The 24,057-nt window shown below is 35.9% G+C and overlaps 1 protein-coding gene across 2 annotated transcripts in view; it reads left to right on the top strand.

Moving 5' to 3' along the window:
- LOC306859267 (signal transducer and activator of transcription 5B-like) overlaps nt 1–23,854 on the top strand; it is a 64,512-nt gene extending 40,658 nt beyond the window's left edge. For both annotated transcript variants that reach the window (XM_079400227.1, XM_079400228.1), the window contains exons 2-19: nt 3,123–3,257; nt 3,341–3,497; nt 3,884–3,973; nt 5,442–5,616; nt 6,382–6,512; nt 7,839–7,990; nt 8,288–8,443; nt 12,003–12,182; nt 12,437–12,524; nt 13,229–13,351; nt 13,536–13,628; nt 14,457–14,663; nt 18,236–18,330; nt 19,140–19,282; nt 19,431–19,586; nt 20,710–20,761; nt 21,424–21,528; nt 21,961–23,854. In XM_079400227.1, coding sequence (XP_079256353.1) covers nt 3,130–3,257; nt 3,341–3,497; nt 3,884–3,973; nt 5,442–5,616; nt 6,382–6,512; nt 7,839–7,990; nt 8,288–8,443; nt 12,003–12,182; nt 12,437–12,524; nt 13,229–13,351; nt 13,536–13,628; nt 14,457–14,663; nt 18,236–18,330; nt 19,140–19,282; nt 19,431–19,586; nt 20,710–20,761; nt 21,424–21,528; nt 21,961–22,084 — 2,355 coding nt within the window. In that variant the 5' untranslated portion in view covers nt 3,123–3,129 and the 3' untranslated portion in view covers nt 22,085–23,854. The remainder of the gene's footprint in view (nt 1–3,122; nt 3,258–3,340; nt 3,498–3,883; nt 3,974–5,441; nt 5,617–6,381; nt 6,513–7,838; nt 7,991–8,287; nt 8,444–12,002; nt 12,183–12,436; nt 12,525–13,228; nt 13,352–13,535; nt 13,629–14,456; nt 14,664–18,235; nt 18,331–19,139; nt 19,283–19,430; nt 19,587–20,709; nt 20,762–21,423; nt 21,529–21,960) is intronic.
- The last annotated feature ends 203 nt before the right edge of the window (nt 23,855–24,057 follow it).

Below are 24,057 nucleotides of genomic sequence, written 5' to 3'. Positions count from 1 at the left end.
ATCAGACTCCTTAATCCATCACATCAACCGGAATCGAGTGTTTGTCTTTGTGGTTAGTTGACTGGCAGTGAGTGGCTTTTGTGTCTGCCTTTTTATAAGCATACTGTTCGTGTGTATGGTAAGCTGACTGGAAATCAGTGGTTTTTGTGTCTCTGTGTAGGTGTGCAGTTTTCAATACATGTATGTCTGTGTGGTTGCACTGCTTGGAAATACACACATGCTTACACATATGCGCACAAACACGTACACACACACACACACACACACACACAAAGAGTGGGACAGGAAGAGGCGGGCTGTGAACTCTCTTCTTTGCCAAGTTACTTACTTCTTTGAGAGAAAGCTCATGCTCATAAGTGAGAGTTCACCTTATATCTATCTATCTATCTATCTATCTATCTATCTATCTATCTGTCTATCTGTCTATCTGTCTATCTGTCTATCTGTCTATCTGTCTGTCTGTCTGTCTGTCTGTCTGTCTGTCTGTCTGTCTGTCTGTCTGTCTTTCTGTCTGTCATCTTCTAACGACTTCAGGGAAACCATATGAAAAAAAACTAAGTGAGCTTTAGGGGAAAAATAAAATGCTACTCAAGTGTAAAATATTTCCACTTTAATGCATTATGTTTCAGTCTAACGTCACTGAGGTTCTTTGCTGGTTCATTTCAGCCTGTGCAGTCATCATCATAAAAACTGTCAGCGGACTGATCAGATGACCCTGCTTGGAGTGATGATTCAATATGTAGTTTTGAGTGTGTTTATGTGCATCGTGTGATTATAGGCTTGTATTTGAGAGACAAGAAAGTCATGCAGCCATGCTGAGGATATGATGATAACTTAAACCAATTAGATTAACAAACACAAACACAGACACAAGCCAACACTACTGCACATGCTCAAATGACTAGTGGTTGACCGGTATGGGTTTTTAACACTGATATGGGCTGATACTGATGTCTAGAGATCAGCTGGCTGATATAATGCTGATATAGGCTATACATGAAGAGTTCAGATGCAAAAGCCTCTAAGTGCTGTCTGAAATTGTCTCCTAAAATACATATTGGTATTGGAACCTACATATTGGAGCCTGATAACAATGCTCATTTAGATATAGAGCCTATACATCAACATTTTTTATATATATATATATATATATGTGTGTGTGTGTGTGTGTGTGTGTGTGTGTGTGTGTGTGTGTGTACTGTGTATATTTATTATGTATATAATACACACATACAGTATATATATTGAAAATATTTACATGTATACACTTTTATATATTTATATTCTTATATTTTAGATTATATATAAATATATGTAATATATAAATATAACATACTTTTCTTATATATATATATATATATATATATATAAAATAAATATACACTTCACACTGCACTTCAAGCAGCTTGGATTCTGTGCCTCTCCACTCTTCCTCCAGACTCTGGGACCTTGATTTCCAAATGAAATGCAAAATCTTATTTTATCTGAAAAGAGGACTTTGGACCACTGAGCAACAGTCCAGTTCTTTTTCTCCTTAGCCCAGGTGAGACGCTTCTTACGTTGTTTCTGGTTCAGAAGTGGCTTGGTTCTGAATGTGACAGCTGTAGCCCATTTCCTGAAGACGTCTGATCATGGTGGGTCTTGATGCGCTGACCCTGGCTTCAGTCCACTCCTTGTGAAGCTCTCCCAAGTTCTTGAATCAGCTTTTCCTGACAATCCTCCCAAGGCTGCGGTCATTTCTGTTGCTTGTGCACCTTTTCCTTCCACACTTATTCCTTCCAGTCAACCTTCTATGAATATATTTTGATACAGAACTCTGTGAACAGCCAGCCCTTTGAGTAATAACCTTCTGTGGCTTACCCTCCTTGTGGAGGATGTCGATGATCGTCTTCTGGACAACTGTTAAGTCTTAGTAGACAGTAGTTAGTAGTCTTCCCCATAATTGTGGTTTCATGTTCTAAACTAGCCCAGGAGGTACCCAGTATTTATACTCAAAATTAATCAAACTAATCAAGCTCAAACTGGAATATTCAATTTTTTTTTGAGATACTGAATTTTTTATTTTCCTAAGATGTAAGTTGTAACCATCAGAATTAAAACAAACTCTTGAAATATTTCAATTTGTGCATTTAATCTAGAATATAAGAACGTTTTTATTTTTATTAAATTACAAAAAAAAAGACCTTTTCCATGATATTCAAATTTTTTGAGATGCACCTGTACACCCCAGAAAAGTCATGGCACACTTTAGGGGGGTCTGTTAAAACTCAATGGACTCAGGGGAGGCGAGAGAGACACGGACTTCCGCTGTAACTTTACCTGCTGGTGTCACTGTTGGCATAATATTGGCATTGTTTTATTTTTTTACTATGATTTTTTTTCCTCGTACAATATTTTGAGGAGACACTGCCTCCCTAGCCCCTGATATATCTTGCTTTAGTTTTTCTCATTTTCCCTATGTTGTTCCTTAACATTTTCTCACTTGCAGTACTTCAAATGAGTATAAATTTGTGAGTATGAGCATCTCAGTGTGTATGAAGTGAGCATGAGATTAATTTCAACACAATAATTTCCTTCCTCTTCACGTTTTCTTCTGTTTTCTGTGAGTCTCTTCTTGCGCTCACACACATGCTATGCCAGCAAAGTGGCTGTGTTGTCACAACAAATCCATTAAATGCGCACAGACCCCTTTCTCGGAAAGCCACAAGGAGTGAAAAGATTAGACACAACATTACAGCCCACAATGCTTTGTATTGTGAATGTTTCCACCATCATCTATATTACGCAGGAGTTTTTCCCTCAAATTGTGCGAACTGAAGACAAATCAGACACAGGAGTATCAGTGACTATGCACAGTGTTAGTGTAATGGCCTAGTGCTCACTGCCTAGTCTTAAACATGCTGAACTTAGGTTCATGTGGGAGATTAGATTTTCATGACAATCAAGCACATTTTTTTGTTATTCACATTCGTGATTTATTTGTAGTTCACAATTTTATTCTTATTACATTTATGAAGTAAAAATGATTTCATCAACATAATTCAGCATTTCTCATGTTTGCAGCTCTCATCTGTCTCTTGTGCTATACCTGACTTCGCTCTCTGTCTTTTTGTCTCTTTCAGAGTGAAAATGGCAGTGTGGATCCAGGCCCAGCAGCTGCAAGGAGATGCTCTACACCAGATGCAGTCTCTCTACGGGCAACACTTCCCCATAGAGGTGCGACACTACCTGTCCCAGTGGATAGAGGGACAACTCTGGTATGTGAAGCGTTTGACCTGTCAGTTTGTAATTTTTTTTCGTATATCAGTGTTATTAAGTGTGTCCTTTTGTCCTCTTTCAGGGATGCCATAGATTTAGAGAACCCACAGGAGGAGATTAAAGCCAAGCGTTTATTGGACAGCCTGATCCAGGAACTACAGAAGAAAGCGGAGCATCAAGTGGGAGAGGATGGCTTCTTACTCAAGATTAAATTAGGACATTATGCTTCACAGCTAAAGGTTTTGCTTGTTTTTTTTTTGTCTATGCATACTGTTCAGGAAAGATTTAGTTAAAATGTTTATTAGCATTTTATAAAATGCATCCAAATACTTCTGCGTAAATGAACTCAGTGAAATAGACACATGCAGACTCACATAGATTCTCTTCAAATATCTCAGTTTATAAAATAAAATGAGAGAATATAGATAAAGCTTAATGAGACAGTTGATGACATACAGCATATGATATGATGAAAGCATGATGATAAAGCTATTACTAAGAACCAGTTGGTCAGGAAAGTGCCGTCTCAGTGTTTACTGTCATTAGTGTTGTGGGGTGTAATTGAGTGTGTTGAAGTAAAACATGGCAGAGTAGATGTTTATTCTGATTGTGTGTGTGTTTTCAGAGCACGTATGACCGCTGTCCCCTGGAGCTGGTGAGATGCATCAAACACATCCTGTACACAGAGCAAAGACTCGTCAGAGAGGCGACTAATGTGAGTGGACACAGAGTAGGCAGATCTAAATCAGACTGTCAGTTTTCAGACTGGAAGTTTATGTGAAATAACAGTTGATACAGTTGATTTTAAATGAATTTCATGTCATCTTTTCTAGGTAAATACTACTGTTTATCACTGTTTTCAAATGAGGTATATGCAGGGTTCTCACAGTCATGGAAAACCTGGAAATATAAGGGAATTTTAAAGTTGTGAATTCTAGCCCTGGAGAGATCAAATGAATAATTTAAATACACAGAAGGTATACACACTTATGACCATTCAAAATATGGGGTCAGCAAGATTTTTTATGTTTTTGAAAGAAGTCTCTAATGCTCATCAAGGCTGCATTTATTTGATCAAAAATGTAGTACAAACAGTGATATTGTGAAATATTGTAATATATATTATATTATACAGTTTAAAATAACTGCTTTCTATTTTGATTATTTTTGCATTTCTGTGACGGCAAAGCTGAATTTCCAGCAGCCATTACTCCAGTCTTCAGTGTCACATGGTCCTTCAGAAATCATTCTAATATACTGATTTGATGCTTAAGAAACATTTCTTACTATTATTAAAATAGTAAGAAATAGCTGTGCTGTTTAATTTTTTTCAGATTCTTTGATGAATAGAAAATTCAATAGCATTTATTTTGAAACTGATTTTTTGGTAATTGAGTATTTTTACTGTGATTTTTTTTTTTTGGTCAATTTAATGCATCCCTGTTGAATAAAACAATTAATTTCTTATAAATGAAAAATCTTACTGACCCCACTACCATTACTGTCTTCTTGTTTAAATGATGGTCATTGTATACATAAATTCAAACAAGTTCATTCAAATTTAAAAACCATCATGTGTAATAAACAGGACTACTGTACATGACTGACTTTTACGATCTTCAAAAATAACATTTGTGTGTTTGCTTTGTGCATGCTTAGAGGAAGATTCATATTTACCCCTACACACAAATTCATGATACCTGCTCAGTTTTATGAGATTAAAAGAGGAAATTTCAGATTTTATCAGCTCAACTGACAACTTATAAAATCATAAAACTAAAGATATCAGTAAATCTAGATGCTTACATACGTGAAAATGCCCACTCTTCTCATACACACCTGTATTTAAAGACATAATATTTATGTTCACATACCATGTATGCACTAAACAAACAATATATAGTTTGCTTAAACAAACGCACAGTACACGTGCTATAGACAAATAACCTTATCTGGGTTGATTATTAATACACAACAGGCCCTACAGTACATATTCAAGCTTTGGTTAGTTGAATTTATGTAGTACAACTGTACGTCGTTAGCTCTTCTTCTTTTAAAAAGTCTGCATGAAGCTATCTTTCTTTTCATTTTTCTGAAATATTCTGATCATAATTTTATTGAAACTGAATTTTGAGCAATAGACAGCAACTTGGTTGTCACTCATGTGTGTCTGTGCTTGGCAGTCGAGCTCACCGGTGGGCGGCCTGATGGACAGCATGTCGCAGAAGTACCATCAGATAAACCAGGCATTTGAGGAGCTCAGAATATTGACTCAGGACACAGAGAATGATCTCAGAAAACTACAGCACAACCAGGAATACTTCATTATACAGTACCAGGAGAGCCTCAGAATACAGGGTATACAGCCACCCTCATTTACATCTATATATTTAACAGACACTTTCATCCAAAGTGACTTACCTTGCATTCAAGATATACATTTCATCAGTTTATGTACGCCCTTGGAATCTAACTTTGGCCTCCCCACACACACACACGCACACCAGCGGACAGTCGTATGTATGCAATCATATACACAGCCTATTTTATCATTCAGTACAAACTACAGCAAAAATGCCGTCATTAAAAAAGCCAGAAGGCTCCCATAATTCCTGAGAATACCACCTAATAACAAATCAAACTATTTTAAAGGGATAGTTCAGCAAAAAGATTAAAATTCACGAACAGTTTCTGGTCCCCGTTGAATTCCCCCATTGATATTTTTTTCTTTACTATGGAAGTCAGTGGGGACCAACAGTGGTTTGGTTACCCACATTCAAGAGAAGCTCAACAGAAGAAAAAATTTCATATAGGTTTTTGAATGACTTGAGGATTGTAAATGATGACAGAATTTTCATTTTTGGGTGAACTTTTTCTTTAAGCCTGAATATAAATCTCGTTGTAATCATTTATAAATGACATTACTCATAGCAATAAAAAAAAGAACTGAAAATATATCTGCACAGAAAAGAAACCTACGTTTGTCACAAAGCAATTGCTAGATTCTCAGCTGACTTGTTCGTACCCAGGCTCTTTTACATGCAATTTTATTTATTTTTTTATAATTATTTTGTCAGCAAACCTCATCTTTGTGGACTAAATCCTCCTCTCTGTTGTGTGCAGCTCAGTTATCAAGTCTGGCCACGCTGCCTCCAGCAGACCGACAGCTACGAGAGCCCAGTCTTCTCAGCAAGAGAGCCACAGTAGAGGCCTGGCTGACCCGAGAGGCCAACACCCTGCAGAAATACAGACTGGTACACACACACACACACACACACACACACACACACACACACACGCTCTGAGTAGACTGTATCATTAGTAGCATATGCATTATACTGCATATTGTAAACATTGTAGCATTATACACTACTGCTCAAAAGTTTGTAGGTTTGCTATGTTTTTTTTAGTTTTTTAAAAAGAAATTAATACTTTTAATCAGCAAGGATATTTAAGTGACCGTAAAGACATTAACAATGTCGCATATGATTTTTATTTCAAATAGATGCTTTTTACAGTTTCAAAATATTAGGCAGCACAACTGTTTTCAAGACTGATAATAATAAGAAATGTTTCTAGAGCAGCAAATCATCATATTTGAATGATTTCTGAATGATCATGTGACACTGAAGACTGGAGTAATGGCTGCTGTCCTTTGCCATCACAGAAATGAATTACATTTTAAAATATATTACAATAGAAAACACTGGTTACAATGTTACATGTACTTACTATTATAATATCAATAAATAATGTATACTTACATGCAGTAACCCTAATCCTAAACCTAACCATAGAGTAAGTACATGCAGTTAATTACAATGTAACATGGACACCTTAAAATAAAGTGTAACCAAAACACTTCATTTAAACTGTAGTAATATATTAAATCAAATATTACTGTTTTTACTCTTTCTTAGTTTCTTTAACCTTTTTTATGGCAAATGAAACTGTTGCTACTGTAAATTAAGACCATCTATATGTAATTTACCTGTTTTGATTGGCTAACCAACCAACATTTAGAATCAGCATGAAAATTCATGTTGATGCTCTTATTGTGAACGATTCATCCCTGTTCATAACTTCAAATCAAAATGTCAGAATCAGAATCAAATATAACTTGATATTGCGGTAAAATGACTTTTCCAAACATTACGCCCACTTAAAACACTCCCCTTGCTGCAAACTCACATTTAGATCTGCCTTCATCTAATCAGCTACCAATGAATAGAACCATCGATAATCCATTTTGCATTGGTCTATGTCATAATATGAAAATACAGAAAAATGTTTCTCTACATCCGTTACATCACGACATTAAGGCATCTATATATGACCTCTGTTTTGATCGGCTAACCTTGTTTTAGGTCAAATGAGGAACACTTTCATTTCAAAAGATTCATTATTTTCCATTATACAGTATGTCTTCTTTAAAATTAAAACAACACTTCCATTTGATGTTGCCCATTTGTTTTTAAGTACAGCAGTAAACCTGATGGCCATTGTTATTTACATTAGAACAGCACATATGTTCATGTCCGTTCATGTGGTGTTATATGAGCTTGCGTATGTGTGCTCAGGGATTGGCAGAGAAACACCAGAAGACACTGGCATTGCTACGTAAACAGCAGACGGTGATTCTTGACGACGAGCTGATTCAGTGGAAGAGACGTCAACAGCTGGCTGGCAATGGCGGGCCGCCCGAGGGAGGACTGGACATACTACAGTCATGGTGCGCACACATGTATACTTAGCAGTCTAATTTAGGACATACCATAGACCTCTATTGTTTTTAAAGCTAAAGCTAATTAAAAAGACTATTGCTATCTTCTGGGGCAGATTTGTCCCAGTGCATGGCTAAATAAAGCAATACACACACTAAGACAGTTATGCAAATAATCAGAGGCATGCGCATGTTGTGGTTTTGCATAAAACATTTGTGTTTACATTACACACACAACAACATATGCAGAAAGCAGCTCTGTAGTTTACGCTTGGGTTTGGCATTTCTGCGTGTGTTTGTGCACAGGTGTGAGAAGCTAGCGGAAACCATTTGGCAGAATCGTCAGCAGATCCGGAGGGCAGAGCATCTGAGACAGCAGCTGCCCATTCCTGGCCCCATCGAAGAGCTGCTGACCGAACTCAACAGCACCATCACGGACATCATCTCAGCTTTAGTCACCAGGTGTGTGTTTGTGTGTGTGAGAGAGAATAGCAGTGAGGTTAAGTGATTGCTAAGTGCAGCAGTAACACAAACAATAATCAAATCTGTGCATTTTTACTATATCTCTTTCTCGGCATTGCTACAATTTCAGTGGTGCTCTTTATGTGTGTGTATTTTACTCAGTAGCTTACAAGTCTAAGTGGTTATAGGTTTTAAGGAGATTTTACATTTTGGGTATAAAGGAAGGGGTACTTGGTGAATGTTCTAGAAATAATTATTAAAGGAATAGTTCCAAGAAATACTCACACTCATGCCATTTCAGACATTCAATACAAGAAAATGCTCACTTTTCACATTCACATGATCACTTTTTCCATTAAATGACAGTGAATGGGCTTTCAAGCTTCAAAAAGGATGCAAAAGCCTCATAAATGGATTCAAGTGGTCCGTAAAACTCAAGTTTTCTGAAGCCATATAGTGCTTTGTGTGTGTAACAGAGAGAGAGTTATTATGAAGTTCATAATATAAGTTTAGTTAATACATTATTCAGTGATTTGAATCTGGCTCAGACTCAGTGGAGATTTCTGCTTTTCTTATGAACAATCATGAATGGACATAGGAGAGCTACAGTATCTTTGAAACTCAGCTGCTCACCAAGGGTGCATTTATTTGCTCAAAAATACAGTAAAAACTGTAATATTGTGAAATAGTATTACAATTTAAAATAACTCTTTTCTATTTAAATATATTATAAAATGTCCTTTATTTCTGTGATGGTAAAGCTGTATTTTCAGCATCATTACTCCAGTCTTCAGTGTCACATGATCCTTCAGAAATCATTCTAATATGATTTGCTGCTCAAGAAACATTTCTGATTATCAGTGCTGAAATCATGCATTTTTTTCTCATGATTCTTTGACGAATAAAAAGTTAAAAAGAACAGCATTTATTTGAAAAATAAATCTTTATTAAATGTCTTTACTGTCACTTTGCATAAATTGAAGCCTTCTTTCGGGACTAGAAGCATTCCTTTCTGAAAAAAATACATACTATAAAATATACTGTGCTAGTCATATGTAGGCTAGAGTGGGGCAAAACGCCCCTCTACTGTTTTTCCCAAAATAACCACTAGATAAAGGCAAAATAAATTTTATTGTAACTATGGACTACGTTGACGAGACTGATGTAGAAGTTTTCACCATGAAGCTTACACTGGTGATGTACCAGAGAGAAAATGGACTTCACAGTAAATGATCTCATTTTTAGCAGTAAGAAAAAAAGTGTTTTAAAGCTTGTTGTTTTGTAGAACATCACAGTTATATATGATATGAGAACAGTAGGGCCTGTAGATACGGAGTATGTGTTATTTAATAAAAATATAATTTTATTTTCAGAATGACACAATTTTTTTCTCAAGCATAGTGTGTGGGGTAAAACACCCCCTAGGGGGTAATGGGCAATGGGCAATGGGCAATGGGCAATTACTGTTGTTATTCTGTTCTGAACATCGAATTCTTTGTTTTTCCATCAAATGAATTCTAACTAGTTGGTTGAATAAAAATATTTGGACTTTATATTTAAAAATTACCTCAAGTTAGCATCAGGTAGCTAGTTAGCTAGCCAGTTATCATCAGCTAACTTTTTTTTTTTTTTTTTTCAAATAGACTATTATAATTTTTGTAAATTCTGTATAAATTTTGTCATTTACCCCATACGTGGGGTAAAACGCCCCCTCGGCACAAATTAAATTTTTGTTAAAAATCTAATAATATGACAACTCTGGACATTTTTCATACTTGGTTTATAATTTATGTCATTGTCACTAAAACTATGATAACTTTTTTGAACACAAAAAATGACACAATCCTTAAGGGGGGGGGGGGGGGGGGGCGGCGTTTTACCCCACTCTACCCTATCACTTTTACATCTGTAAGGAACAGAAAAGGTCAGAATGAAGGTTTGCGATAGCATGAGTAAGTTATGATGCAGTTGTTATTTGCATGTGAACTATCCCTTCACATTTTTCATTCTCACATTTTATGAAATGAAATGATGAATGTCTCAGTAGCAAATGAGTGTTTATGTATTACTCACTCACCCTGCATGTGCTGGTATCTGTGAGAAATCAACCGAGGCCGTTTGTCAGAGAGATCACTTTGGTGGCACACAGGGGGATGTCTACAAACTTCTGCTCTCCTTCACTCTCTTCCTTATAATATCTCAAGCTGTCGGCATTCACACCTACCACAGGGGATGCATGTAGTGCTTCATTCATGTGTGTGTGTGTGTTTGGTGCCTCAGGCTATACAGTCACTGAAACACTGAGGTTAATGGGAACTGTGCTTTTAAAAACCATCAGTGTCTAAACGGATTTCCATCACCCTGAGAAGTGTAACGCTGGCTGTGTAGCTATTTAACATAACATAGCCACATATCAAAATGAATCCAGTTCGGATTACTACAAACCAGTTATAGTTAGGCCTGGTGAATAGTGCACATGCTCCAATGGCTACTACAAATGACTAGTGACTGATCTTAACCTTGCCTCTAAATTAAAACGCTTCATTTTTAGAAAATTAATACATAACTATATCAATATATCATTTTCATTTAAATCATAGTTTAAGTTAACCATTTATTTATTTGTTTTTAAAATAAATAATTTATTTATTAACTATGTATTTTATTTTTTAAAAAGGTTCCATCACGTTCAACACCTTTTTGCTCAAGTTTTCAAGTACCGTTCTATTGCACTTTGCTAAATGTAAATTTAGACTTTCCAAGTTGAATGGAAAGCAAAAAAGTGCTCATTTTGGTGATATATTATTAGTTTGAATTTATTTGATCAAAAATACAGTAAAAACAGTAATATGGTGAAATATTATTGTAATTCTAAATAACTGTTTTCTATTTGAATATATATATTAAAATATAATTTATTCCTGTGATGCAAAGCTGAATTTTCAGGATCATTGGTCTTCAGTGTCACATGATCCTTCAGAAATCATTTTAATTTGTGACCCTGGACCACACAACCAGTCATAAGTAGCACGGGTATATTTGTAGCAATAGACAAAAATACATTGTATGGGTCAAAATTATCGATTTTTCTTTTATGCAAAACATCATGAAGATATTAAGTAAAGATCATGTTCCATGAAGATATTTAGTAAATTTCCTTCTGTAAATATATCAAAATTAAATTTTTGATCAGTAATATGCATGGCTAAGAACTTAATTTGGACAACTTTAAAAGTGATTTTCTCAATATTTAGATTTTTATTTTTTTTGCACCCTCAGATTCCAGATTTTCAAATAGTTGTATCACCTATCAGATGATGCCCGAGAAACATTTAGTATTTTCTATCAATGTTGAAAACTGTTGAGTAAAGGTCTTTTGGTAATGTCACTTTTGATCAATTTAATGCATCCTTGATGAATAAAGATATTGATTTCTTTAAAAAAACTGACCCTAAACTTAATACAGTGGTGCACATATTTTTTTTCCCCTTTGATATACAGTATGTTTTATGGATATGAATGTACAGTAAATACGTGTGGGTGTGTTTTTTTTCTGCAGTACCTTCATCATTGAAAAGCAGCCTCCTCAGGTGCTGAAAACACAAACTAAATTTGCGGCGACCGTGCGTTTGCTGGTAGGTGGCAAACTGAACGTGCACATGAACCCACCGCAGGTCAAAGCCACCATCATCAGCGAACAACAGGCCAAGGCCCTGCTCAAGAACGAAAACACCAGAAAGTGAGCAGAAACACAACACATTGTATTTAGTAACTCCTCTGGGTGTTGTTGATGACTCATTGTGATCTGGCCGAATGCACCCAGAGCTGCTAAAACAAAGCCCCCTGATACAACATTCTACTGTACATTTACTAACGCACATTTTTATGCACAAACCCATTTTTTACCTAAATTTGTCACTTAATGGACCTCTATTTTTTGTATGACTATATGCAGAATCATATTCTCTGTATATGTATGTGTCTGTCTAACAGTGACAGCAGTGGTGAGATCTTGAATAACAACTGTGTGATGGAGTACCACCAGACCACAGGCACTCTCAGTGCACACTTCAGAAACATGGTGAGTGCGGTGTGGCCGTCTAAAGTCTGACTTTTGAGAAAACTCCTGCAAGATGAGTGTGTGAACTTGACTGTAGGGGTTTCTAAGGGGTTTCAGCCACCATTTAGGTCCATTCATAATTTACTCTGGACCTGCTTAGAGAACAGAGCTCTATTCTCGATTATGCATCAACAATGAATTCAGTTGAGCAACACTTAACCCTTTAAAGCCTGTCATATAAATCAGTTCTCATAAAAAGCTTATTGAACCTTTAGAAACAATAGATATGATATAATAGTCTGTACAGGGTAATTTATAAACAAAATATCAAACCAAGTAGTATCTCCGCACTTACGTTTCTTTTAACAAAATAAGTATATTTCTGTGCATTTATCAACCAGAAAGTCTCCAAATAATCCTGCCTTAATTTGTGCAGTGTATTATATTATATTATATTATAAATCTAAATAAAAAAAATACTTGTGAAGGATTTCACTTCAAAGGTGCTTATGCTTTTTTAAAACTTTATTTATAATGAACACTTGGTTAGATAATTTATCTAATTTGACAGTCCTATTTTTTATGCAGTGAATGATGTTGCTTGAGTGCTTTTTTGGGGGGTGTTTTATGTGATAATGACTCGTGTTAAATAGGAAGAACAAATTGAACTGCTTATAATAAAGAACATATATATTTTTCTCTTTTCTTTCTCATGTGTCCTGTAGTCTCTGAAGCGGATCAGGCGTTCAGACCGCAGAGGGGCAGAGTCTGTTACCGAGGAGAAATTTACCATTTTGTTTGAATCACAGTTCAGTGTTGGGGGAAATGAGCTGGTATTTCAGGTTAAGGTGAGCTTGAGAGGTTGTGTGCCTATTAGCAAATCACTATTAGTAAACACAGTCTAACAGGAACCACTAGCAATACAGCTAAATTATAATAGTTAAATAGCCATCCTCAAGAGCACCATAGTATATAATAAAGTCCTTTACTACTTGGTTTATTCATTTTTATCATCCACACATTTTTCCCCAGACTCTCTCCTTGCCTGTGGTGGTAATTGTTCATGGAAGTCAAGACAACAATGCCACGGCCACCGTTCTGTGGGACAATGCATTTGCTGAACCGGTGAGTTCCTGAAACATCAGTGCATCTTTGGATGGAAGCTGTGGTGTAGAGGTTAAAATTCAGGCCATCATTATTATGCCCTTGAGCAAAGTACTTAATAACAGGTTGGTTATGCCTCTAATAAGCTCATGAGGCCATTGTATAGCGATATCACATGAAAGTTATGGAAACAAATTCCCAGGTCATGTGGGGATAAATAAAGGTTGTATAGCTTAACTATATTAAACATCACAAAGATCAGCCCTGCCTTGACAACACACAAGACTCATTCTCCCAATCATACGTAATGTAATTTCTCTCTCACTCACCAGGGTCTCAATCTCCCCTCAACAAACAAACAAAACTGTCATGTTTCAAAGTGTGGGTGTTGATTGGATGGCTGGAGGCATATGACTCACGTTTATTTACTGTACATACCCTCTTTAAATTACCATTGCATCCATAAATTTAAATCCTGCCATCACTCACGTCTTTTACAACCTCTTTCTTCCCTGGAACACAAATAGTGAGTAAGTAACAATAAAAGCATTACAAATTTAGTCCATACAGGTTTTGCAGGGTTTGTGTAATATCAGATCATCATGAGTCACCAATATGGTTTTCTTCAAGGCAGCAGTGAGTGGGGTCCATACAGAACATGTTAGATGTTTATGCAAATCAAGCAGGATATGATGAGGAAAATAGCTGAGTTGGTGTAATATATCCCTCTACACTGCCATGAAATTGATCGTGACCCACTGAGAATCCACCTAATGAGACACTTTTCAGCTGTAATAGGTTAAAAAAAAAAGTTTATGATAATGGTCTAATTTTCTTGTTCTCTCTCAGGGACGGGTGCCTTTTATTGTGCCCGATAAGGTGTTGTGGCCGCAATTGTGTGAGGCTCTGAATATGAAGTACAAGGCAGAGGTGCAATCAAATCGAGGTCTGTCTGAGGAGAATCTCGTCTTTCTCGCTCAGAAAGCCTTCAGCAGCTCCAGCATCAACTCTGAGGACTACCGCAACATGACCATGACCTGGTCACAGTTTAACAGGGTAAATACACTACTCACACTCAATCACCAAACTGTACTAAATTACTGTATTTAGCAGGTCAAAACTCCTCTATTTGCTATTTGACCCTCATAAAAAGTTCAAAAGTTTTGGGTCAGTTTTTTTTAAATGAAAGAAGTCTCACCAAGGCTGCATTTATTTGATCAAAAATACATTAAAACGGTAATATTGTGAAGTAATTTCACAATTTAAAGTAGCTGTTTTCTATTTGAATATATTTTAGAATATAATATATTCTTGTGATGGCAGTGAAGCTGAATTTTCAACATCATTACTCCAGTCTTCAGTTCCACATGAAATGATTTTCTTCAGAAATCGTGCTAATATGATGATTTGCTGCTGAAGAAACATTTCTTATTATTATCAATATTGAATACATCTGTTCCGCTTATTATTGTGATAGCTTTTACAGGATTTTTTGATGAACAAAGTTTGAAATAACAGCATTTATGCTAAATAAAAGTTCTTTGTAACCATTTAAAAGCTTTTACGGTTACTTTAAATTAATTTAAAGGGATAGGTCACCCAAAAATGAAAATTCTGTAATTAATTGCTCACCCTCGTGTCGTTCCAAACGCGTAAGACTTTCGTTCACCTTCAAAGTGAAGATTTTGTAATGAAATCCGAGAGCTTTCTGACCCTCCATAGACCGCAACACAACTGACACATTTAAGCCCCAGAAAGGTAGTAAGGACATTGTTTTATTTTAATGATCTCCTTACTACCTAACGTTGCAGTTGCGTTGCTGTCTATGGAGGGTCAGAGGGCACTTGGATTTCACCAAAAATATCATAATTTGTTTTCTGAGGATGAATGAATGTCTTGAGTAATTAATGACAGTTTTTTTTTTTCGGGTGAACTATCCCTTTTATGTGTCCTTCCAAAAAAATCCAAACTTTTTAAACTGTTTTCAATGTTGAAACATAAATAGGCAATACCTGGTTTGATATGTAAATTGAGATAAAAAAAAATAAAAATAAAATATTCATAACGACACATCCCATGCTGTCACAAATCAAGACCCCTGCATTCAGTTGCACTCCGTATTGAATATAATTAGTTTTGTACTTCATCATTACTCCTAAAATCATGGTTTTGACAGCTGTACATGAGCTTTGAAATGAGCTGAAAGCAGTATGGCCTATTATTTTGTAACAAATTCTGACCGTGACTGTGACCTGCTGCTTGTTACCCAAAAGTGCCACCGTTATCAAGCGATGTTCTAACAGATGGTTTAATCCCAAACTACTCTCTCATCGTTCTGACTTTGTTTTCTTAAGTTTAAGTGGCAATCCGTCAACCTGAGGCAGAATGTTAGCTAATCTGATCAGCATTGCTTCTATTGCTTCCATTGCAATAGTTAATTTTTATTCAGGAAGTGAGGTTTGATCGGAGAGCTTTTGATGTGTAGGCAGGCCTAAGGCTGTGGCTGCCTTTGAAACGGCCCTTTGCTGATCTGCTACATTGAGCGGGCAGTGTTCCCAATGAAGGCCTTTGGAATTCAGGCTTTTTGTGTTTATGGCTTTGTTTATTTAGTCACTGATACAATACTCACGTATGCACACACTTGCATAAATACAAAGTTATTTTGAAATCATGCTAATGATTTAATGCTTTCATACAGTTTGCATTTATGCAAGTGTATGCATACGTGAGTATTGTATCAGTGACTAAATAAACCAAACAAATAGTTTGTGAACACATGTGGAAATGCTATTTTGCATTAAACACAAGTTGAATTGATTACAATTTATGATCCGCTTTTATATGATTATACGTTTATGTGAACAGTTTGAGTCAAAAGTTAAATAGAAAAATATATATGAATTATAGTAGTATCATAAAGTTCTTGTTGATTCTCAAAATAAAATTGATGAACTTTGCAACACTGACACTGATATTGAAATAAATAAATACTGAACTAAATAGCTGAATTTAGTTCAGTGAACTGAAATTATAACTGCTTTACAGTTTTTTTTTTCATAACTGGTCAATTTTGCAGCATTAAGACTCTTATTTTCCTGCTCTTCTGAAGCTGCTTTGAAACTATTTGTATTGTATACAATATTATATAAATAAATGTGGCTTGACTAATAATTTCCATATTTAAATTAGATTCTAAATTCCGAATTCGAACCTGATTGTACATGTTCATGAGAGTCTCTGTGTGATCTGCCATGCTAACTGTTGAAACAGTCTGAACTTAGGACATTGTGTTCTAAGAAATAGATTGATTAAAGTGAAAGAGATGAAGACGAACGCTTCCTGTCTTCAGTCCTAAGTAATGTGACTTTGCTTGTGGATGACTGATTAAAAACAGAATGAACATGAGGCAGTGGATCATGCTCTCGTTCAGCCAGTCATGCCTGTGTTTCTCAAGCTCTAAACCCACCCATGTCTAGCTGTTTACTGTCTGATTCATGTCAACTCCATGCCCATTTCCAATGAACCCATCACTTGCCAGGAACACATACCGGGAATTCAGCAGATAGTTTTTTCATACTTCCATACTTTATTTTCCATAACTGTTAAGTGTCTGTGAGGAAATAAGCTTCATACATGCTTTGATGAGGAATAGTCTACAACTTGCTACTAAGGCTTATTTAACACTTTCTTTACACACTGTATAAAAAGTAGATGTAACCAAAAAATTATTGAACTTAAAGGAATGAAGAAATTGACAATTCTCTGATTGTTTACTCACCCTCATGTTGTTCCAAACTTGTGTTTCTTTCTTCTGTGGAACATGGATATATGAGAAGAATATTGGTAACCAAACTGTTATAGTGACCACTAACTATCTTAATATATATTATGTATATTATATGATGATAATAATAATAATAATAAATATTTTGTGAACTACCCCATAAAAATGTTAAGTTGACATGATTTAAAATCTGTAAAATTTCTTAAGTTGTATGTGACCCATTCTCACTATGAACTAGTTGCTTATTAGAATGCTTATTATTAACATATTGGCTGTTTATTAATGCTTATAAAGCACATATTCTGCATTATCATATTCTACATCCCTAATACCTAAATTGAACAACTACCTTACTTACTATTAATAAGCAGCAAATTAGCAGTTTATTTAGGTAAAAGTCATAATTAATGGTTTGTTAATAGCAAGAATTGGCCCTTAAAATAAAGTGTGACCATATCAGCTCTATACAAAGTGTTCCCTTTTTATCTCACATTTCACAAGTTACTAAATGTGACAACAAAATCAGCTATAGCTATATAAATAAAGTTGGAAATGTAAATTAATCCGTACTAATTATTCATGCCCTTGTCAGTGCATACTAGGAAGAAGTCTAAATTAACTGAACCGTTGTTTAAAATGAAAAGTTTTTATTAGTATTTTGTAATAGAAAAGCTGCATTGAGATGCTTCAGATTTGTTTCTATTGCATGTTGTTAGAACTTACAGAATACAAATTTACGTTAATCTTTGCTTGCTGTTATTTTTTTCAGCATCATTTATTTAGCATCATTTTATTTACTGTGCATGTTAGTCTTTTAATCCTGATTTGTTTGTTGTCATTGTAGGAGAGTTTACCAGGTAGGAACTTCACTTTTTGGCAGTGGTTTGATGGTGTGATGGAGCTCACTAAAAAACACCTGAAGCCTCACTGGAATGATGGGTAAGACCTGACCTCAGTTAGAAACACGAAAAAAAAGAAACATCTCACTCCTACAGATTTAATGTTAAAGATAAAATATCATCCATGTGTAAAAGCTAAAAAAAAAAAAACTCTTTGTTGCTGCTCAGTCAATGAACGAACAGAAAGAAATTGCTCCTGTCTGCCCTCACATAACAATGACATCTCTCACACTCATCTGAGAATGCTGCCGTTTATGCCGCATGACCCAGCGGGGTGAATCTCACAAAGAAATGTCAGTGACGTTTGTTCGTATTTCAGTTACGTGACTTTAAATAGAAAATGCACTTTAAATAAATGTCCATTTATTTATTTCTGCAAAGTAATTGGGTCAAAAATTATGGACACTTCTGATTTCTTCAGTTTTGGTAGATTTCACCTGGCCACTCTACTGGAAAATGAATCATAATGATTCATAATGAATCACATTCTTAAATCTGTTGTTTTGTTTTTTTGAGTGGTATATAATGGATATCTTCAGTATGAAGTGCTTCTTTGCCATGTCAAGTGGCTGATTGAGAGATAGTGCTGGTTAAGACTATACATTAAGGCATTAAACCATGGATAGATTAACACAGGAAGATCTGAGAGGGCTTTGATAAGATCCAGCTCCCTCTCTGTTGTTTTTTTGCTTATCTTTTTCTCTTTCAACCCCCAGTCGTCATATCTTGTAATCCTTTGTATACAAATCATGGTGAAACTGAACAGTATACACAATATAACAGCCTCTCTGTTTTTGTGTGCGTAAACGTCCTTTTGTATTCATGTGTTTGTGTGCTTGTATGTCTCAGGGCGATTCTTGGTTTTGTGAATAAACAGCAAGCTCAGGACATGCTGATGTCCAAACCCAACGGAACCTTCCTGTTGCGCTTCAGTGACTCGGAAATTGGTGGCATCACCATAGCCTGGGTCGCAGAGAACCCTAACAAAGCAGGTAGAACCATTACTTTGCTTCTCCACTGCCGTTCCTCAACACAAACCTGACTTAGTTGTACGTTTTATACATGGTATTTCAAAACAAATCACTTACAGTGGCTTTAAATGCTCTTAAAACTAGTTCAAAAAAAGTTTGTTCTTCATAGGAGAAAGGATGGTTTGGAACCTCATGCCATACACAACCAAAGACTTCTCTATCCGCTCCTTGGCGGATCGCATCAGCGACCTGAATCATCTCCTGTTCCTCTATCCAGACCGGCCCAAAGACGAGGTCTTCTCCAAATACTACACCCCTCCGCTGTGTAAGCTTGATCTCTAATTATCTACGTATTATTCACTTTTTTGACATTATATACAAACACACAAGCTATCATTCATTCAAACTATTCAACGAGGTTTTGGGGTCAGTATTTTATTTATTTATTTATTTATTTTGTGACAGTAAAGATAATTGTAAGGTTACGAAAGATTTTTATTTCAAGTATGTTACTCTAAAAATCTCTTATTCATAAAAGAATCATGAAAATCACAAAAATATTAAGCAGCACAGCTGTTTTCAAAATTAATAAAAAAAGATGATATTTTGAGCACACATCATTATATTAGAATGATTTCTGAAGGATCATGTGACACTGAAGACTGGAGTAATGATGCTGAAAATACAGCTTTACCATCACAGAAATAAAGGACATTTTATAATATATTAAAACAGAAAACAGTTATTTTAAATTGTAATAATATCATACAATATTGCTGTTTTTACTGTATTTTTGATGAAATAAATGCAGCCTCGGTGAGTCTTGACATATTTGAAAAACTGAAAATTTATTTGCAAGCCCAAACTTTGAATGGTAGTGTATGTACTTATTTATTTCTTAAAATATTCCTTCAAAATGATTTATATGCACACATACATTACATTAAACATTAAAGGATTTTTGAAATCTAAGACAATTAAGAGAGTTAAAAGTTTTGAAATGATTTACTTCAAAGAACAATATGAACTGATTGATGAAAATGAATGAAACGTACCATCTTGAAATGATTTTGAAATCAGGGACACTGTAAAACATCTGTTTTAACAGCTGTATACTCTCAAGTCATGACACAAGGAAGGACTGAGAAAGTAGTATAACGACACCATCCTTAGGAAAATAATTGTCGTATTAAAAGCAAATTAAAATCTTCACAGTATGCACAATGTTGCTTATTTTTTTTAGAGCCAGTAAAAAACATTACAAGTACAGTATTGCTAGCCTGTGTGTTTGCATGTGTGTGTTTATGTCCTTGTGTTTAAATGAAAGTGTAACACTCTGGCTAATCTAGCGTGTTTGTATTTGTATTCGTATTCTCATTCACACACAGTGTGAACTAGTGTTATGTTATGGTTTAGGAATAATCTGTTTATCTTTCCCACCTCTCCAGCTAAAGCTGTGGACGGATACGTCAAACCACAGATCAAACAAGTAGTGCCTGAGTAAGTACACACACACACACACTTCTGTCTCTGTGTGTTTTTCTGACCTCTCAGCACAGGTCTTCGCATCTCTGACATTCAAGAGCTAACCTGTTAACTCCGAGCGGTAAACCTAATTGCACGCTAGCATTTTAGCTGAGGGAGTGATTATCAGACTCTTAGCTCTTCATTTTGAGGGTTAGCAAGAGCTCGGACCGCTAGCACCCACTAGCAACAAGCTGTGAACTAGAGCTGAACAGCATAAATAAGCTGAACGTCTTTTTTTAAGTTATTTTTGGAGCTTTCTGACATTTTATTGAGGAGAACAGAAGAATGACATGAATTGTTACGTGAAGCTGTATCAATATACCGTATATCAAACTGGATTCAAACTCATTTCTCAATATTAGATGAAAGACTTATACTTAAAAAAACAAAACTGAAATAAAATGTTGAAGTCAAAAGACTAAAATTAAATTGAACTGAAATAAAAATGCATTAAAACCAAATTTAAATTAAAAAAACTAATCAAAATGACAAAAGTATAATATAAAAAGAAAAATATTAAAATAAAAGCTCATTCAAAATAAGAATAAATACTGTAACAGTATATAAATAATACTAAAATAACACTGATGATGTTAAATAATTGACACTTTATGTGTGCGTCTGTGTTTATGCAGGTTTGCCACACCTAACCCCGACCCTGCAGCAAACCCCACCTACATGGATCATGCGGCATCTCCAGCAGTCAGTCAACCACATGCTTATGGACTCTATCCTCCCATGTGAGTGTTTCTGCCTGCTCGTATGTTTCTGCACCCGTAAGACCTTCGTTTATCTTGGGAACACAAATTAAGATATTTTTGATGAAATCCAAGAGCTTACTGACTCTCCATAGACAGCAATGCAACTGACACGTTCAAGGCCCAGAAAGGATTTCATCAAATATATGTTAATTTGTGTTCCGATGATGAATGATTAATGTCTTAACAGGATTTTTGGGTGGACTATCCCTTTAAATCAATTCTGCAGTTTTCTCCTTCAAATCAGCATAGAAAATATCTATTGATTTCATCTGGACCAGCACACACTGTATATAAAATATCAGCTTTTATAATAAATAACCCTCTAAAATGTGCTGTATATACTATGGAATTGAATATGAATTATCAAGATTATTGTTTTCAAACTACTCCGTGTAACTTGATCTCTCTCAGTGGAGACCCTATGCTGGATGCTGATGGCGATTTCGATCTGGACGACACCATGGATGTAGCGAGGCATGTAGAGGAACTGCTCCGTCGACCGATGGAGGGCCAGTGGAGCGGCCAGCAGTCATGACCTCTTGACCTGTGACTTCTCTAAACAATGTTTTTTTTTTATATATATATTTCTCCTTTCACTCTTAGTGTATTTTCCCCATTTGTTTCTCAGTGTGGGTCTTCATGAATTATTTTTCTCCATCATCACACCTCTATGTCTTTCCCCCATCCCTTGTTTCTGTAGAAGAGGAAGGAGCTAATGGAAGAAAATACTATGAGCCTTCCTCTAATTAAATACCACCAAACAGTATTGTAGAAAAAGAGAGAGAGAGAGAGAGAGAGAGAGAGAGAGAGAGAGAGATGCATGTTATCTCTTTTTCTTTGTGCGTGTGTTGTTTTTGTTTTGTTCCAAAATGACTTTTTTTCACAGAACGAGTCTGTGAAACCCTTAAGCTGAGATGTACTACTGTAAGGAACATTTTTGTTTTTCAAACTGTTTGCCATTTTATTTTGAGGGTGTTCAAATATCTACTGCATCTGAAGTAAATGCATATTATCCTTTGCGCTCTTAAACGAATGCTTTGACATTATTGTTACTATATGGCGTTTGCAATGTAACGCTTCTGTACACTAAAGAGTGTTTAGGTTGCAAGGCTGTTAACATTCGGTGCAGCTATATCTACGTCTGTGTTTAATCTGAACTCTGAACACAAGTTACACCCGCTTCCAAACCAGCAGCACACGACCTGTCACTTACATCACCGGAAATGAGGCACACATGAGAAACACACACGCGCCCGCTCGCATCCGTCCCGGGTAAAGCGATGGAAACACATGGGGCAGAGAGAGGTCCGCTGAGCGTCTGGGCTCACACTACACTACACAGGCCGTCTCTCGCTCTCTGTCTGTCTCTCTCCAGTGCAACAGGTGATGACCTCATCTGTTCTCATGCTTTCCTCTCGGAACAAAACAAGAGAACCCCTCGTCATGGTTACACATGCTGCTCCTCGTATGCTCCTAACACGCCATCCTATAGGTTCACATTTCTGCATGTAACTGACCTGCATCTTTGTTTCTCTCGTACTTTGCATACGCCTGCACAGAAGCCTTGGCCACTCAGGACATTGACGTACAGTTGATGTAAAATACAAATAATAGTAATAATAAAATATAAATAAAAATGACGCAATTAAAAGAAAGTACCTATATCCAGTATATATGAAATGTATTTTTTGTTAACATATTTCTATTTTATTACTGCAGGACGCTAGATGGCTCCGGCCCTCTGTGTAGAGCAAAATGACACTTTACTGTGTATGATTGTTGATAGAAGCCCTGACATACTGATCCAAAATCAGTACTCGATCGGTCGCTGCCATCTCTGTAGTTTCACTTCAGATTTCAGCTGAGCTTTCGCATGGAAGAAAAAGCCAAACAGCGAAGTTAGCACGAAGAGACGTTTCCTGTGTGCTTACTGTAATGTGTAACGTGCAAACCTGACTTATGACGCCCACTTTCAGATGCCTGTATTCTTTTTTTAAAGGATGGTATATTCCTCGCAGTGGATGTTGATTTATTTTCCCCTCTCTATTTCTCTGTCATGGCAGAGACACATAGGAAGTTGTGTGATTTTTCTTCATCTTTTTTTTATTGTCTTTGTTTTCAAACTGATCTGTTATGTTGTTGTGTAGACTGTTTCTCACTGTAGGTGTGTGTGTGTGTGTGTGCGTGTGTTGGCATGTTCAGCTTTGCTCTGTTTTGTGTTCGTCTCGTGTTTGTGGTTTGGCTGTAGAGAAGAGAAATTAAATTGACAATAAAGGTTTTTTTTTTTAATAATCTGGACTCCAGCACAAGTGGTCTGAGCACTTTGTCTTTCCTGTGAGAATGAAATGAACTTTGATTCATAATTGGTGTAATCATTGTGCTCTTTGCAACTACTCTTCCTTACAGCATGTATCTGAGAAAACTCAAATTTGTCTTTTTCTTCATAAACTAAAAGCAGACATTTATAGGCTCCAGTCATTGGACTCTTCAAGCTGTGAAGTAGTTTTC

The sequence above is a fragment of the Barbus barbus genome (genome assembly GCF_936440315.1).
Source record: "Barbus barbus genome assembly, chromosome: 3".
Taxonomy (NCBI): domain Eukaryota; kingdom Metazoa; phylum Chordata; class Actinopteri; order Cypriniformes; family Cyprinidae; genus Barbus; species Barbus barbus.
This window is presented reverse-complemented; position numbering and strand designations above follow the sequence as displayed.